The sequence below is a fragment of the Bos javanicus genome, chromosome 11, assembly GCF_032452875.1.
Source record: "Bos javanicus breed banteng chromosome 11, ARS-OSU_banteng_1.0, whole genome shotgun sequence".
NCBI lineage: Eukaryota > Metazoa > Chordata > Mammalia > Artiodactyla > Bovidae > Bos > Bos javanicus.
The window spans coordinates 28952494-28966153 of NC_083878.1; the positions used below are offsets into that span (position 1 = coordinate 28952494).

The 13660-nt window shown below is 39.9% G+C and overlaps 2 protein-coding genes across 5 annotated transcripts in view; one reads left to right on the plus strand and one right to left on the minus strand.

Annotated features, from left to right (window-relative positions):
• PIGF (phosphatidylinositol glycan anchor biosynthesis class F) overlaps positions 1-3103 on the minus strand; it is a 32732-nt gene extending 29629 nt beyond the window's left edge. Inside the window, exon 1 of one of the 4 annotated variants that reach the window (XM_061432255.1) lies at positions 3081-3103. In XM_061432255.1, coding sequence (XP_061288239.1) covers positions 3081-3083 — 3 coding nt within the window. In that variant the 5' untranslated portion in view covers positions 3084-3103. Of the gene's footprint in view, positions 1-698; positions 867-1868; positions 2024-2056; positions 2166-3080 lie in introns of those variants that run through there. The other 3 variants (XM_061432256.1, XM_061432254.1, XM_061432257.1) reach the window with 3 other exon arrangements.
• CRIPT (CXXC repeat containing interactor of PDZ3 domain) lies at positions 2254-12945 on the plus strand. The gene is made up of 5 exons (XM_061432264.1): positions 2254-2409; positions 4597-4662; positions 8735-8789; positions 11933-12036; positions 12360-12945. The coding sequence occupies exons 1-5, from the start codon at positions 2394-2396 to the stop codon at positions 12422-12424; spliced, it is 306 nt and encodes a 101-aa protein (XP_061288248.1). The 5' UTR covers positions 2254-2393; the 3' UTR covers positions 12425-12945.
• The last annotated feature ends 715 nt before the right edge of the window (positions 12946-13660 follow it).

A 13660-nucleotide genomic window follows, 5' to 3' on the forward strand; every position in this document is an offset into this window, starting at 1 on the left:
TGCTAGAGCACAGGGAGATGCATATCTGGAAACATACATGTAGACTAATATGGTACAAACTGTTCTCACAGCCTAAAAAAGGACACATTAACTAATTTCTTAAATATTTGTTTAGTTTCTGCAACATGCTCATATGCTAGGACTGTTTAAGCAATCCATTGTACTTTTCCTTTTTTTCTTTGCCAAAATCAGAGGTGAAAACAAAGGACATAGGTTAATAACTTGCCCTTTTGGAATTATAGGCTATGCATTCTAGGAACCCCATAGTACACTTTGGCTGGACTGTTGGCATTTTTTACCATTACAGACCTTTGTCTAACGTCACAGAAGTTCACATTTTCTAGCAAATGCCAAGTAACACCAGGTACACACTGGAATACTCAAATGGCAGCCAGTGTTATTAAGAGCTTTCAAAGAACATTATGCTAAACCAAGGAATCCCAGTGCTGCAAAAATACCAAAATGGCAATGTCCGTTACAGACGCCAGATTCCAACCAAAAGCAGGGTATGAATGAAAGGAATAAAAATATTTACTTTCTTTCTATAAAACACATATTTGATGTATGTACATATTTACAGATTACCTAACAGAGAGCTTATACATGGTATGGACTGATGTTAAGTAAGGCGTTTATTAAAGTAATAGTCCACAGGTTACACTGTGGTGAACAGTCCAGAAAAACTTATATGAACATACATATAGATATGGACAACGTGCTCATTCACGCAGTCGTGTCCGATTCTTTGCGACCCTACAGACTGTAGCCTGCCAGGCTCCTCTGTCCAAGGAATTGTTCCGGCCAGAATCGAACTCAGGTCTCCTGAGTTTCCTGCTTTGCAGGCACTGTGGAAAAGGAAATGGCAACCCACTCCAGTATTCTTGCCCAGAAAATCCCATGGACAGAGCAACATGGCGGGCTATAGTCCACAGGGTCGCAGAGTCGAACAGGACTGAGTGAGCACTCTACCTACCGCTGAGCCACCAGGGAAGCCTACATATACATATATATGTACACACACACACACACACACATATATATATGCATATGTATATATTTTATAGATACACACAGGACACCCACCAGGGCAAAAGGGCGAATCCACACCTTATCCCAACGTTCTCATTAATTCACATCTATACTTTTCAAAGGCAAATATTACTACTTTACTGATAAGGAAACAGGCTAAAACAGATTAAGAAATACTCCAAGGTCTCAAGCTCTCAAGTGCTAAAGCCATTTCAAAACCTAGCCTCGCTGATATATACGCACCAAGGGGGTCGAAAAGCGAATGAATGGCAAGAAAGGAAATGTTTCTCACAGGTGCTACGCTCAGCTGAGGGCCGGGGAGGGAGATCTAGAATATATTCTCAAAAAAAAAAAAAAGAATATATTCTCTCAATAGACAACCCTTCAGATATTTTTCTGGGCCACCCTCAGAATCCCGACTGACCAAGCAGATCTGGACCTAAAACAGTGAGCGGTACCCAAACTTAGATAGCTTGCGGAATGAGTGAATGAACAAACAGTTGGTCCAGTGCTGCCCCTCTGAGAAACCAGCCCTGTGTTAGGTCCTGGCCAGCCGAGGACGACTCTGGTCAGGTGCCCTCTCAGGTGGCCAGGAACCCGGCATCCGCAGTCAGACCTGACCCAGGCCCTCAAGCCTTGCAGAGGTAGAGAAGGCCCTTCTGAGCGACTCCTACAGGAGCCTTGGCGGGACATGAACCTGCAGCTTCATCCCAAATTGTATTGCTCTGGACTCTGCCTAAGCCTGTCTCAGCCGACCGGAGTGTGGGCAGCGAGGGACGAGCTGAGAAGCATAATCAAAGAACACAGACGTGGAGACCAACAGAAACAGAGGTACAGACACAGAAAGACGTATCTGAAAGAGGCCAGTCCATCACGGCAACCCTTGGGTAACGCCGGAAGGGCGGCGCTCGAGGGGCAGGCAGGCGCCAACTGGCCGGGGACAGAGATTTCCGGCCAGTTGGGCAGTTGGCGAAAGTGGCTTGCAGCCTCGGGAAGCTCACATGCGAGGGCGTTCGGCTGGGCTTACCTATCTCTCCCGCCCGCCGAACGGAAGCGAGGGTTACTACCGCCCACCATCAGGTGCCACTCACTGCCCTGAGCCTCGCGCAGGCGCAGCCTGTGGGGCGGAGACCCAAGGCCTCACAGCCAATCGCAGAAGTGGAGGGGCGGACCAAGAAGCCAGCCCCGCCTTCTCGCTCGCGTTTATTGCTCCCGCTGCTTTCCAGGTGCAGGATAGGCGGGGCGAAGGGCCGTGGGGCCGGAAGTGGGTTTTAGTAACCCGGAAGGGGAGTTCTTTCTTGGCTGTAGTGTTGATATCTTCCAGCTGCTGCTTGTTCTGCGGCTGAGGGTATCATCGCGAAAGGATGGTGTGCGAAAAATGTGAGTTAAGGAGACTTTTCTCTGGGAGAAAGAGGCTGGGAGACCCTGATTCGAACTCCCCGGAAACTCTGCCCTTTGTTTTTCCTTCGGCCACAGGCCTCTGATTCTAGTCTCTGTCCTTCTGTCTTGCTATTTGACCATTCCGGCCCCTCCCCAATGACCGTATAGTCCTGTATCTGTTGGATTCGGGGTGGTCTCAGTTTTGCCCCCGTTTTGTCTATTTCGGTTGCTTCCCCTCGACCCCAGCTATCATCCTGTACTGCTTCTTGACAGGCTCCCTCGCTTCACAGACCCTCAGGGTTGGAATGGATCTTAAAAATCACTTCCACAACATCTGGAGTTGCTGGATTTAGCAAATAAAAGTACCGGACGCCCAGATAAATTTGAATTTCAGGTAAACGACGAATAACTTTTAGTGTGAATATGTCCTATGCAGTATTTGAGACTTGGCCCTGTTTGCTGCTCCTTACTACTCTTAAGTGCTTTGTCCCAAAGCACGCACTTTTACGACATTCTTTACTGAAAAAGTATTCTTTGTTTATCTGAAATTTAAATCTCACTGGGTGTCCTGTGCTTTATCTAACAAGCCTAAATGAGGATCCCACCCAATGATTAAGTGCTCTTTGCATGAATGCCTAGAGTACTGAGGCACGGGCCTAGGAGAATCTTACCATCTTCAAAGAAGTCCCTGTAGTTTTCACTGGCTTTTAGAGAAGTCCTTCCTCCTTATGGACTTCCCTGATGGCTCAGAATCTATAGAATCTGCCTGCAGTGCAGGTAGACCCGGGTTCCGTCCCGCGGTCCGGAAGATCACCTGGAGAAAGAATGGCAACCCACTCCGGTATTCTTCCCTGGAGAATTCGATGGACAGAGCAGCCTGGCAGGTTACAGTCCATGAGGTCGCAAAGAGTCAGACAGGACTGAGCGACTAACACTTTCCTCCTTATAGTTGCCATTCGGTGACTCTAACGCTAACCCTTGACAGTTCTAGAAAATATGATTTTTTGACGTCACAAACTGGTTATAGCTTTGAAAAGAGCTGTCATATCCTCAAATACCTTTTTCGTACCGTTAGGTATGTCTGACTCTTCTGTAAAAAAGATTCAAGTCCTCATATCGTGATAATTAACATGATCCGTTTTGTTTATATCCCCATAGTATATAAAACTTTGAACACAAACGCCTGTGAGTTTGAATCAGAGTTTTTATATTAGGTGAAAGAATGACCATGGATGGTTTCTTTGTTAAATTCTCAGAGTACAGAAAATAATTTGGTGTTTTTATATTTGGTGCCTGGCATTCGGGAGGACCCTCCACAATACAGCCTCAGCTTACATTTTAAACTTCATTTTCACTAACCCTTATTTTCTTCACTTCAGCCAAACCAAACTGTTTCGTATGCCTGACCTGAGTTTTTCATGCTTTTCCCCCGGATGTGCTGTTGATCCAGGTTACCTTCATCCTCTTTTCTCCTCTTACCAGTCCTATTGCCACTAACCCTCTCTATTGCCTTCCCCACAAAGGTTTCCTGGATTTCCCTGATCAGGGTTATTTTTTCTTCCACGGTATTTCTCCTAATACTACAATTCTGAATTGTTATACTGCTTATTTTCCAGCTTATATTTTAGTTGAATAGTTCTTAACTTTTGGGGGTGGTTCTCTGAGCCCTTTGAGAATGTGATGAAAGCTATGGACTTAGTATAGTCTGCTTAAAAATGAATATACAAAAAGTTTGTGTATGGTTTTGTCTTATTCATATATCGTCTGTGGCCTACCTGTGGGACTCAGACTAAGGACTACTGTTAGGGAAATGAGTGTGCTATAAACTCCTTGAAATCTAGACCTTTATCTAATTCATTTTACTTTTCTCTGTACTTTGTACAATGGCTTATACATCAGAGATGCTTAGTAAATATTTACGGAATGAATAGATTTATCAGATTTGTTTATACACGTACAGAGGAAGCCTATTATAAGCCATCCTGTTATCCACAAATTTGACTTGAGTCAGTTATCCATTGCCCACAGTTAATATCTTAAGTCTCAGTTTAGTGGCCCTGACCCCAACATGAACAAGCTTGTACATATTATGACTGGTGATACCATTGTGAACTTTAGGCACAATGTAGTGTATTTATTAGATAGTAAACACTAATCCCCCTTGTTTTTACTATCTTTTTATAACAGGTGAAAAGAAACTTGGTACTGTTATTACTCCAGATACATGGAAAGATGGTGCAAGGAATACCACAGGTATTTTTCCTTTTAGAACATAGATATTGAATCAGATACTTCCTGTGAATAATGTTTTCATTTTCACATTATTTGTAAAATGAAATATTGTTATATGTACAACATACTTTGTTTATTAAACATTAAAGAATACTAGATCTCCCAACAGTTTAATATATTCTTCTATTTCATTCTTTCAGTGATGTGTCAGGGTTCCTGATTTGGTAGAAAGGAAATAGCAAAATAATTAAATGAATTTTAAGCAACAAGTGCATCATCAGATCAGATCAGATCAGTTGCTCAGTCGTGTCCGATTCTTTGCAACCCCACGAATCACAGCATGCCAGGCCTCCCTGTCCATCACCAACTCCCGGAGTTCACTCAGACTCATGTCCATCAAGTCAGTAATGCCATCCAGCCATCTCATCCTCTGTCATCCCCTTCTCCTCCTGTCCCCAATCCCTCCCAGCATCAGTCTTTTCCAATGAGTCAACTCTTCGCATGAGGTGGCCAAAGTACTGGAGTTTCAGCTTTAGCATCATTCCTTGCAAAGAAATCCCAGGGCTGATCTCCTTTAGAATGGACTTGTTGGATCTCCTTGCAGTCCAAGGGACTCTCAAGAGTCTTCTCCAACACCACAGTTCAAAAGCATCAATTCTTCGCCACTCAGCCTTCTTCACAGTCCAACTCTCATTTGATTAAGCTTACATAGGGTTAGTATTGAAAGCCTCTTTTCCTCACCTGATTTTTATATTCTTGAACAAATTATTTAAATTTTTCACCATCATAATCATTAAATACAGTGAGGATTTTTTCAGAGGGAACAAAAAGAAATATTTTCACTATTCAATGTCACTGGCAGTAAAGTAGTGGCGTCTGGATTTTACATTAGATAGAGTAAATATAGACCCATTTCCAAAGTCCTACATTGAGTCTGAGGAATAAGATGATTGCTTTTTTCCCACCACCACACCCTGCCCCCCATCCCCAACCATGCTGTGAAGCTTGCAGGATCATAGTTCCCTGATTAGGGATCGAATCCACCCCCTTGACAGTGAAAGGACAAAGTCTTAGCCATGGACTTCCAGGGAATTCCTATAATGATTGCCTTTTATTCAAATTTTATTCTCCTAGTAAAAAATTGTTTTATTTTCAAGTAGTGTCTTTAAAACCTGGCTTTTAAATGAAGATTTTTGAAAATGTTGATATAGGCTAGTCTACCCGGAATGTTAGGTCCGTGAATCAAGACAAACTGAAAGTGGTCAAACAGGAGATGGCAAGAGTGAACATCAACATTTTATGAATCAGTGAACTAAAATGGACTGGAATGGGTGAATTTAACTCAGATGACCATGATATCTACTACTGTGGGCAAGAATCCCTTACAAAAAATGGAGTAGCCATCATAGTCAACAAAAGAGTCCAAAATGCAGTACTTGGAAGCAATCTCAAAAACAACAGAAGGATCTCTGTTCGTTTCCAAGGCAAACCGTTCAGTATCACAGTAATCCAGGTCTGTGCCCCAACCAGTAATGCTGAACAAGCTATAGGTTCTATGAAGACCTACAAGACCTTCTAGAACTAACACTCAAAAAAGATGTCCTTTTCATTATAGGGGACTGGAATGCAAAAGTAGGAAGTTAAGAAACACCTGGAGTAACAGGCAAATTTGGCTTTGAGGTACAAAACAAAGCAGGTCAAAGGTTAACAGTTTTGCCAAGAGAACTCACTGGTCATAGCAAACACCCTCTTCCAACAATACAAGAGAAGACTAAACATGGACATCACCAGATGGTCAATAGCGAAATCAGATTGACTATATTCTTTGCAGCAAAAGATGGAGAAACTCTATAAATAAGACCAGGAGCTGACTGTGGCTCAGATCATGAACTCCTTATTGCCAAATTCAGACTTAAATTGAAGAAAATAGGGAAAACTACTAGACCATTCAGGTATGACCTAACTCAAAACCCTTACGATTATACAGTGGAAGTGACAAATAGATTCAAGGGATTAGATCTGATAGAGTGCCTGAAGAACTATGGGCAGAGGTTCATGACATTGTACAGGAGGTAGTGATCAAGACCATCCCCAAGAAAAAGAAAGGCAAAATGGCTGTCTGAGGAGGCCTTACAAATAGCTGAGAAAAGAAGAGAAGCTAAAGCAAAGGAGAAAAGGAAAAATATACCCATTTGAATGCACAGTTCCAAAGAATAGCAAGGAGAGATAAGAAAGCCTTCCTCAGTGATCAATGCAAAGAATAGAGGAAAACAATAGAATGGGAAAGACTAGAGATCTCTTCAAGAAAATTAGAGATACCAGTGGAACATTTCAAGCAAAGATGGGCACAATAAAGGACAGAAATGGTATGGATCTAACAGAAGCAGAAGATATTAAGAAGAGGTGGCATAAATACACAAAACTATACAAAAAAGATATTCATGACCCAGATAACCACGATGGTGTGATCACTCACCTAGAGCCAGACATCCTGGAATGCAAAGTCATGTGGGCCTTAGAAAGCATTACTATGAACAAAGCAGTGGAGGTGATGGAATTCCAGTTGAGCTATTTCAAATCCTAAAAGATGATGCCGTGAAAGTGCTACACTCAATATGCCAGCAAATTTGGAAAACTCAGCAGTGGCCACAGGACTGGAAAAGATCAGTTTTCACTTCAATGCCAAAGAATGTTCACACTATTGCACAATTACACTCATCTCACATGCTAGCTAAGTAATGCCCCAGATCCTCCAAGCCAGACTTCAACAGTACGTGAACCATGAACTTCCAGATGTTCAAGCTGGTTTTAGAAAAGGCAGATGAACCAGAGATCAGATTACCAACATCTGTTGGATCATTGAAAAGGCAAGAGAGTTCCAGAAAAACATCTACTTCTGCTTTATTGACTACACCAAAACCTTTGATTGTGTGGATCACAACAAACTGGAAAGTTCTTCTAGACATGGGAATACCAGACCACCTGACCTGCCTCTTGAGAAATCTGTATACAGATCAAGAAGCAGCAGATAGAACTGGACATGGAACAACAGACTGGTTCCAAATCAAGAAAGGAGTATGTCAAGGCTGTATATTGTCACCCTGTTTTTTAACTCATACACAGACTATATCATGAGAAACACTGGGCTGGATGAAGCACAAGGTGGAATCAAGATTGCCGGGAGAAATATCAATTACCTAAGATATGCAGATGACACCACCCTTATGGCGAAAACTGAAGAACTAGAGAGTCTCTTGATGAAAGTAAAAAAGGAGAGTGAAAAAGTTGGTTTAAAACTCAACATTTAGAAAACTAAGATCATGGTGTCTGGTCCCATCACTTCAGGGGAAATAGATGGGGAAACAATGGAAACAGTGAGAGACTTTATTTTGGGGGGCTCCAAAATCACTGCATATGGTGAGTGCAGCCATAAAATTAAAAGACGTTTACTCCTTGGAAGAAAAGTTATGACCAACCTAGACAGCCTGTTAAAAAGCAGAGATGTTACTTTGCCAACAAAGGTCCGTCTAGTCAAGGCTATGGTTTTTCCAGGGGTCATGTATGGATGTGAGAGTTGGACTATAAAGAAAGCTGAGCACCGAAGAATAGTTGCTTTTGAACTGTGGTGTTGGAGAAGACTCTTGAGAGTCCCTTGGACTGCAAGGAGATCCAACCAGTCCGTCCTAAAGGAGATCAGTCCTGAATATTCATTGGAAGGACTGATGCTGAAGCTGAAACTCCATTACTTTGGCCACCTGATTGCAAAGAACAGAGTCATTTGCAAAGACCCTACTACTGGGAAAGATTGAAGCCAGGAGGAGAAGGGGACGACAGAGGATGAAGTGGTTGGATGGCATCACCAACTCGATGGACATGAGTTTGAGTAGGCTCTGGGAGTTGGTGATGGACAAGGAAGCCTAGCATGCTGCAGTCCATGGGGTCCCAAAGAGTCGGACACAACTGAGCAGCTGAACTGAACTGATTGGTTAGAAGTCAAAAAATGAACATTCTAATTGTTATATGTTGCATGGCTATGTTATTATGTGAAATGTGTAGAAATAACCCACTAAAGTGTATGTATATTTCAATACAGAAAGTGGTGGAAGAAAGCTGAACGAAAATAAGGCTTTGACCTCAAAAAAAGCAAGGTAGGTAAAAGAGCATCTGTATAGCAGTGATAAATTTCCACTCTTTTTACTATTAAGTATATTGGAATGAATTTGTTTTGCCTCATTCTGTTGTAATAAAGCATAGACTTAGGTACTTCCCAGGGTGTATAACCAAGCTATCTGTTACATCCTATTGGTTTCACCCTGTTCTTTTCACTGTATCAATATATGAAGATATTATGTATTATTTTTATAATTTGACCAGAAAATAGTACTTATTTTTAGTAGTTCTTAGCTTTTCTCTGAATCACAGGCAGCAGACAAATGTGAACAGATCATGAGCTCTAAAGTCAGACATAAATTTGAATCTAGACTTTGTACTGTCTAGTTCTAGAACCTTAAGCAAGTCAAAACAGTTCCTTAACTTTCCTGAACATTGCTTTTTTACTGAGGAGTGGGGATAAAAATGTGTCCCACCATAAAAACAATTTTTGACACTATGCTCTACTGTATTCAGTTTTAAAAGCCCCATAAATTCTTCCAGCTGCCATCCATTTTCTTGCTTCCTTTTATAGCAGAACTTTTCAAAAGCCATATCTAGAGTACTTTCTCAGTGCCTTAAGTTGTATTCACTCCTTCAGCCATTGTAGTCAGGCCTCTGTCTCTACCACACTCCTAAACCTACTCTTGTCAAGATCACACATGAACTTTGAAACTGTTGGCTGCTTCTCAGTTCTTACCTTTCTTAACCTTGAACAGCGTGCTGTCTCTCTCTCTCTCTTTTTTTTTGCAGCTATTTATTGTCTTGGCTTTGAGATACCACATTCTCCTTTCCTCTTAACTCACTAACTGTTCCTTCTCAATCCAGTACTTGTAGACTCAATCCTAGACATTTTTTCCCCATTTATAAATTTGCTATCTCTCCTCAAGTGACTTTAGTCCAGCACCTTTAAATTCAAACTGTATGTTAATGTATTCCATGTGTATATCTCATCATGACTTTTCTGAACTCCAGACATATATCCAGTTGCCTCCTTGACTTTTCTAATTTGATGTTTGACAGTTATCCTCTTTTTCCTTCAGTCTAATCATAGTCTTCTCATCATGGCTCTGGGGTTCAATCTACTTGTACAAACCAAAATTCCTCACTGATTTCTTCATTTCATTTACTTCCCATATCCATTAGTGAGTTCTATGGCTCTACTACCAAAAAGCAACCTGAATCCACCTTCTTCTGCTCATCTCACTGCTAGTACCCTCTTCTAAACCATCATTATTTCTTATTGAATACTGTAATAACTTCTGTCTCCCTGTTTCCTCTCTGATTCCCTATACTTCATTCTCAAAATAGTCAGCGTGGTTCCTTAAAGGATATGTAACTCCTTTGCTTGGGTTTCTTTTTACATTGAATAAAATCTAGGCCCTGTGCCATGTTCTCACGGATCCTTTATGGTCTGGCCCCTCCTACCTCTGTGACTTCCCATTGAGCCAACTCTTGAATCAGATTTGCCAAGCACACTCTCATTGGAAGAGGTTTTGCTTACTGTGCCCTCTTCCTAGAACTCATCCCTAAGAGCTCACGTAGCTGGCTTCTTCTGGTTACTTGAGTCACAGCTGAAATGTCATTTTTCCAGAGACAGTCCCTAAGCAGCATCTAAACAAATGTCTTCCTTCCTCCTTCCTTCCCCTCCTGTCCACCACAGTATCCTCTTTGAATTTTCTCTACAACAGGTATTACTGTCTTAAAAGTGTGGTTGTCTCCTTACTTACTATCTCCTCTCACAAATGTCAGCTGGATGAGGACAGAAGCTTTGTCAAGTTCATCTTTGACTTTTAATTATAAAGCTGCTAATACATAAAGTGCCTTACACATAAAGGTGTTTATTAAATAATGAGTATAAAATAGCATAATAGACTTAAACTTCAGTGCATTGTCTCATTGTGTATTGTTGACTGACCTATTGATGTCTTCTAAGATCATTCAGTTATTATTGACCAAGTTGTTCCTTTTACAGAGTGTACAGTTTTAGGTCCTAGTTCCTTTATGCTCCCAAACTTACTTTGGTAACATTAATAAGTAGCTATTACTTTGGGGTATTTTAAATGTCTCACTTTGGGAAGTGTACATAAGATTTCTGAGATATTAAAATGTACATTTTAGAAAAATATATAGTTCTAAGAAAAAGTAATCTCTAGATTTGTAAGTTCAAACAAATTGAGCTTGTTATTCAAAGGAAGAATCAGGTTCACTCTTAACTTCCCTTGTGGGAAGTAAAGTGACATTCTTTTGGATTTAGAAAAATTAACCTTTGAAAATGAGCTATCGTATTGTACCCAAGAGAAGAAACCAGGTCTCAACAGTGTTAGTGTTCAGTATGTGAGTTCAGTTACAAAAAGTTACTGCCAATTTGATGGGAAGTATTTCCTCTGAAATTATTTTGCACTCCAGTTACAGTAAGGTGACATTTTCATTTAATAGAAACTTTTTATCCAAAGAAGTTTACATCAGTTAATTGAAATTATCAGCTAAACTAGGTAGTCATGAAGAGATACACATACCTTATTTTAAGTCAAACCATATAACTGTACATATTATTTCATCAGTCATTTTACATTGAGACAAGACTTTTTGAATATGAGTCTGCTTTATCATTTGCCTTATATAAATCATAACCAGAATATATATTTTCAATATCTTTAAAGTAGCTCAAGAACTGATAACTTTTCAAGTGCCAAGTCCTTCCATTTAGAATTTTTTCTCAATTTTTAAGTTTTCTTACCCATGACTAATGCTGTAGCAGTTTTAATGATTCACTCTTTTCTGGTCATCCTCAAGTATTCACTTAGTTTTTAATAGAATCAGTTACTTTTTTTGTACTCTTCATTTCATGAGTTTCCATAATATATAATTGTACCACATGAATAGATTGACAAATACAACTATTATAAACAGGTTTGGGATTAAGTACAGATGACTCTTTATAAGCATACAGCTTACATGGAAGGGGCAGAAGTGTGCAGGTATGTTAAGAGAGTAGCCAGTTAGAAGAGTGCTCTGCCTATCAATTGTAGAGTTGGAGGGACCGGAGGGCATAGTTTAATCACATTTGTTGCCAAGTGAGGTTATTTAAGAGTATTTCTATTGTATTGTATATTTTTCTTTCTTTAAAAAAAATCTCTAGGTTTGATCCATATGGAAAGAATAAGTTCTCCACTTGCAGAATTTGTAAAAGTTCTGTACACCAGCCGGGTTCTCATTATTGCCAGGGCTGTGCCTACAAAAAGGGTGAGTTTCTCTTAATACCACTTTTATATTCATATCGAATGTACCTCTTTTGATACTGATTTGGATAACACAGTATAAGAGTAGCCCTTCATAAACTTTATTTGTCAGATAAATGCTCTTCTAAGGCAAAGAATATAGAACGTGTCATAGTTAAAAGTATATTCGTTTTCTCTTTTCTGATGCTGTTTAACTTTTTTTTTTTTTTACCTTCAGCAGTGACTTAAATAAACCAAATCCTTGATATTAGTTAAATATTTGATTGGTATAATTAGTTGTTGTTAACACTTGATTGCTTACGTGAGTTTTCTGTTTGTTTGTTTTAGGCATCTGCGCTATGTGTGGGAAAAAGGTTTTGGATACCAAAAACTACAAGCAAACGTCTGTTTAGATGTATTGAAATTTCTGGTTTTCTGTATGATTTTACTTTTTGCTTTGAATTTTCAAGGCATAACTTAGATGTTCAAGTTACAAGATAACATGTCTTAAGTAAACCAGGGAAGCAGACTGGTATTCTTTCTTTTGCTGTCAAGAAGTTCAGCAGCAATGTAACTAGTTCTCTGCCTCAAGCTTTTCTTTACAAACATCTTATTTAACTGGAGTAAGTAACAAATCTAACAAAAATATTTTCCTGGTTCTGTATGCACTTTTTAATTTATCATTACTCATATAATTTTTATTCTTTTTCCCTCTACATTATAGATAGCGCAAAAGTAAGAAGGAAGTTATTGATATATGGCTTTGAATTTGGCATTCAGACTTGTAATCCTTCTCTCATTCCCTGTTGGTTGTGTAGTTTTAGGATCAGCAGTTCCTTAATTAATGGCAGCATCATAGGGCATTTAAATATCTGAGCCCATTATTGTTAAATAGTTCCTTAAATAAATTAGCCCAGACCCAAATTAAACAAAAGTTGTTTTTATGTTATTTTTTATTCATTTGTGAAGCCAAAGTGCCAATACCTTTCATATGAGAACAGGAACTCAGGGGACAACCCACATATGTCCAAAAAAATACACTGGATTTCAGAAAAACACATATCACCTTGAATTCAGGCCATCATGAAAGCCAGAAGAACACTGTGCACCCATAATGATGTATAGTGAATGAATCACCATTCTTCGGGAAAGTGCTTTGAAGCAGACACCAAGCATTTTTTTAACCTCCTCTTCTTTTCCCTCCCCCACCAAAAATAAATAGACAAAGCAAACATTTTGACTCTTTTTTTAATATATATATAATGTAGACTGCTAAAAGACTGCTTTGAGGTTTTTTTTAACTGTAGTGTAGCTGATTTACAATGTTGTGTTAATTTCTGCTGTGTACAACAGAATGACTCAGGTATACGTCTATATGCATTGCTTTTTAAGTTCTTTGCCATTATGCTATATCACAAGATACTGAATACCTTCCCTGTGCTATGCAGTGAGACCCTGTTGCTCATCCCTTCTGTGCATCTGCTAACCCCGAACTCCCAGTCCATCTCCCCACCCCACAGCCCCCTTGGCAGTCACAAGGTTGTTCTCTGTCTGTGAGTCTCCTTCTGTTTCTTAGGTTCGTTTGTGTCATATTTTAGATTCTGCCTTTAAGTGAAATCATATGGTATCCGTCTTTCTGACCTCAGTAC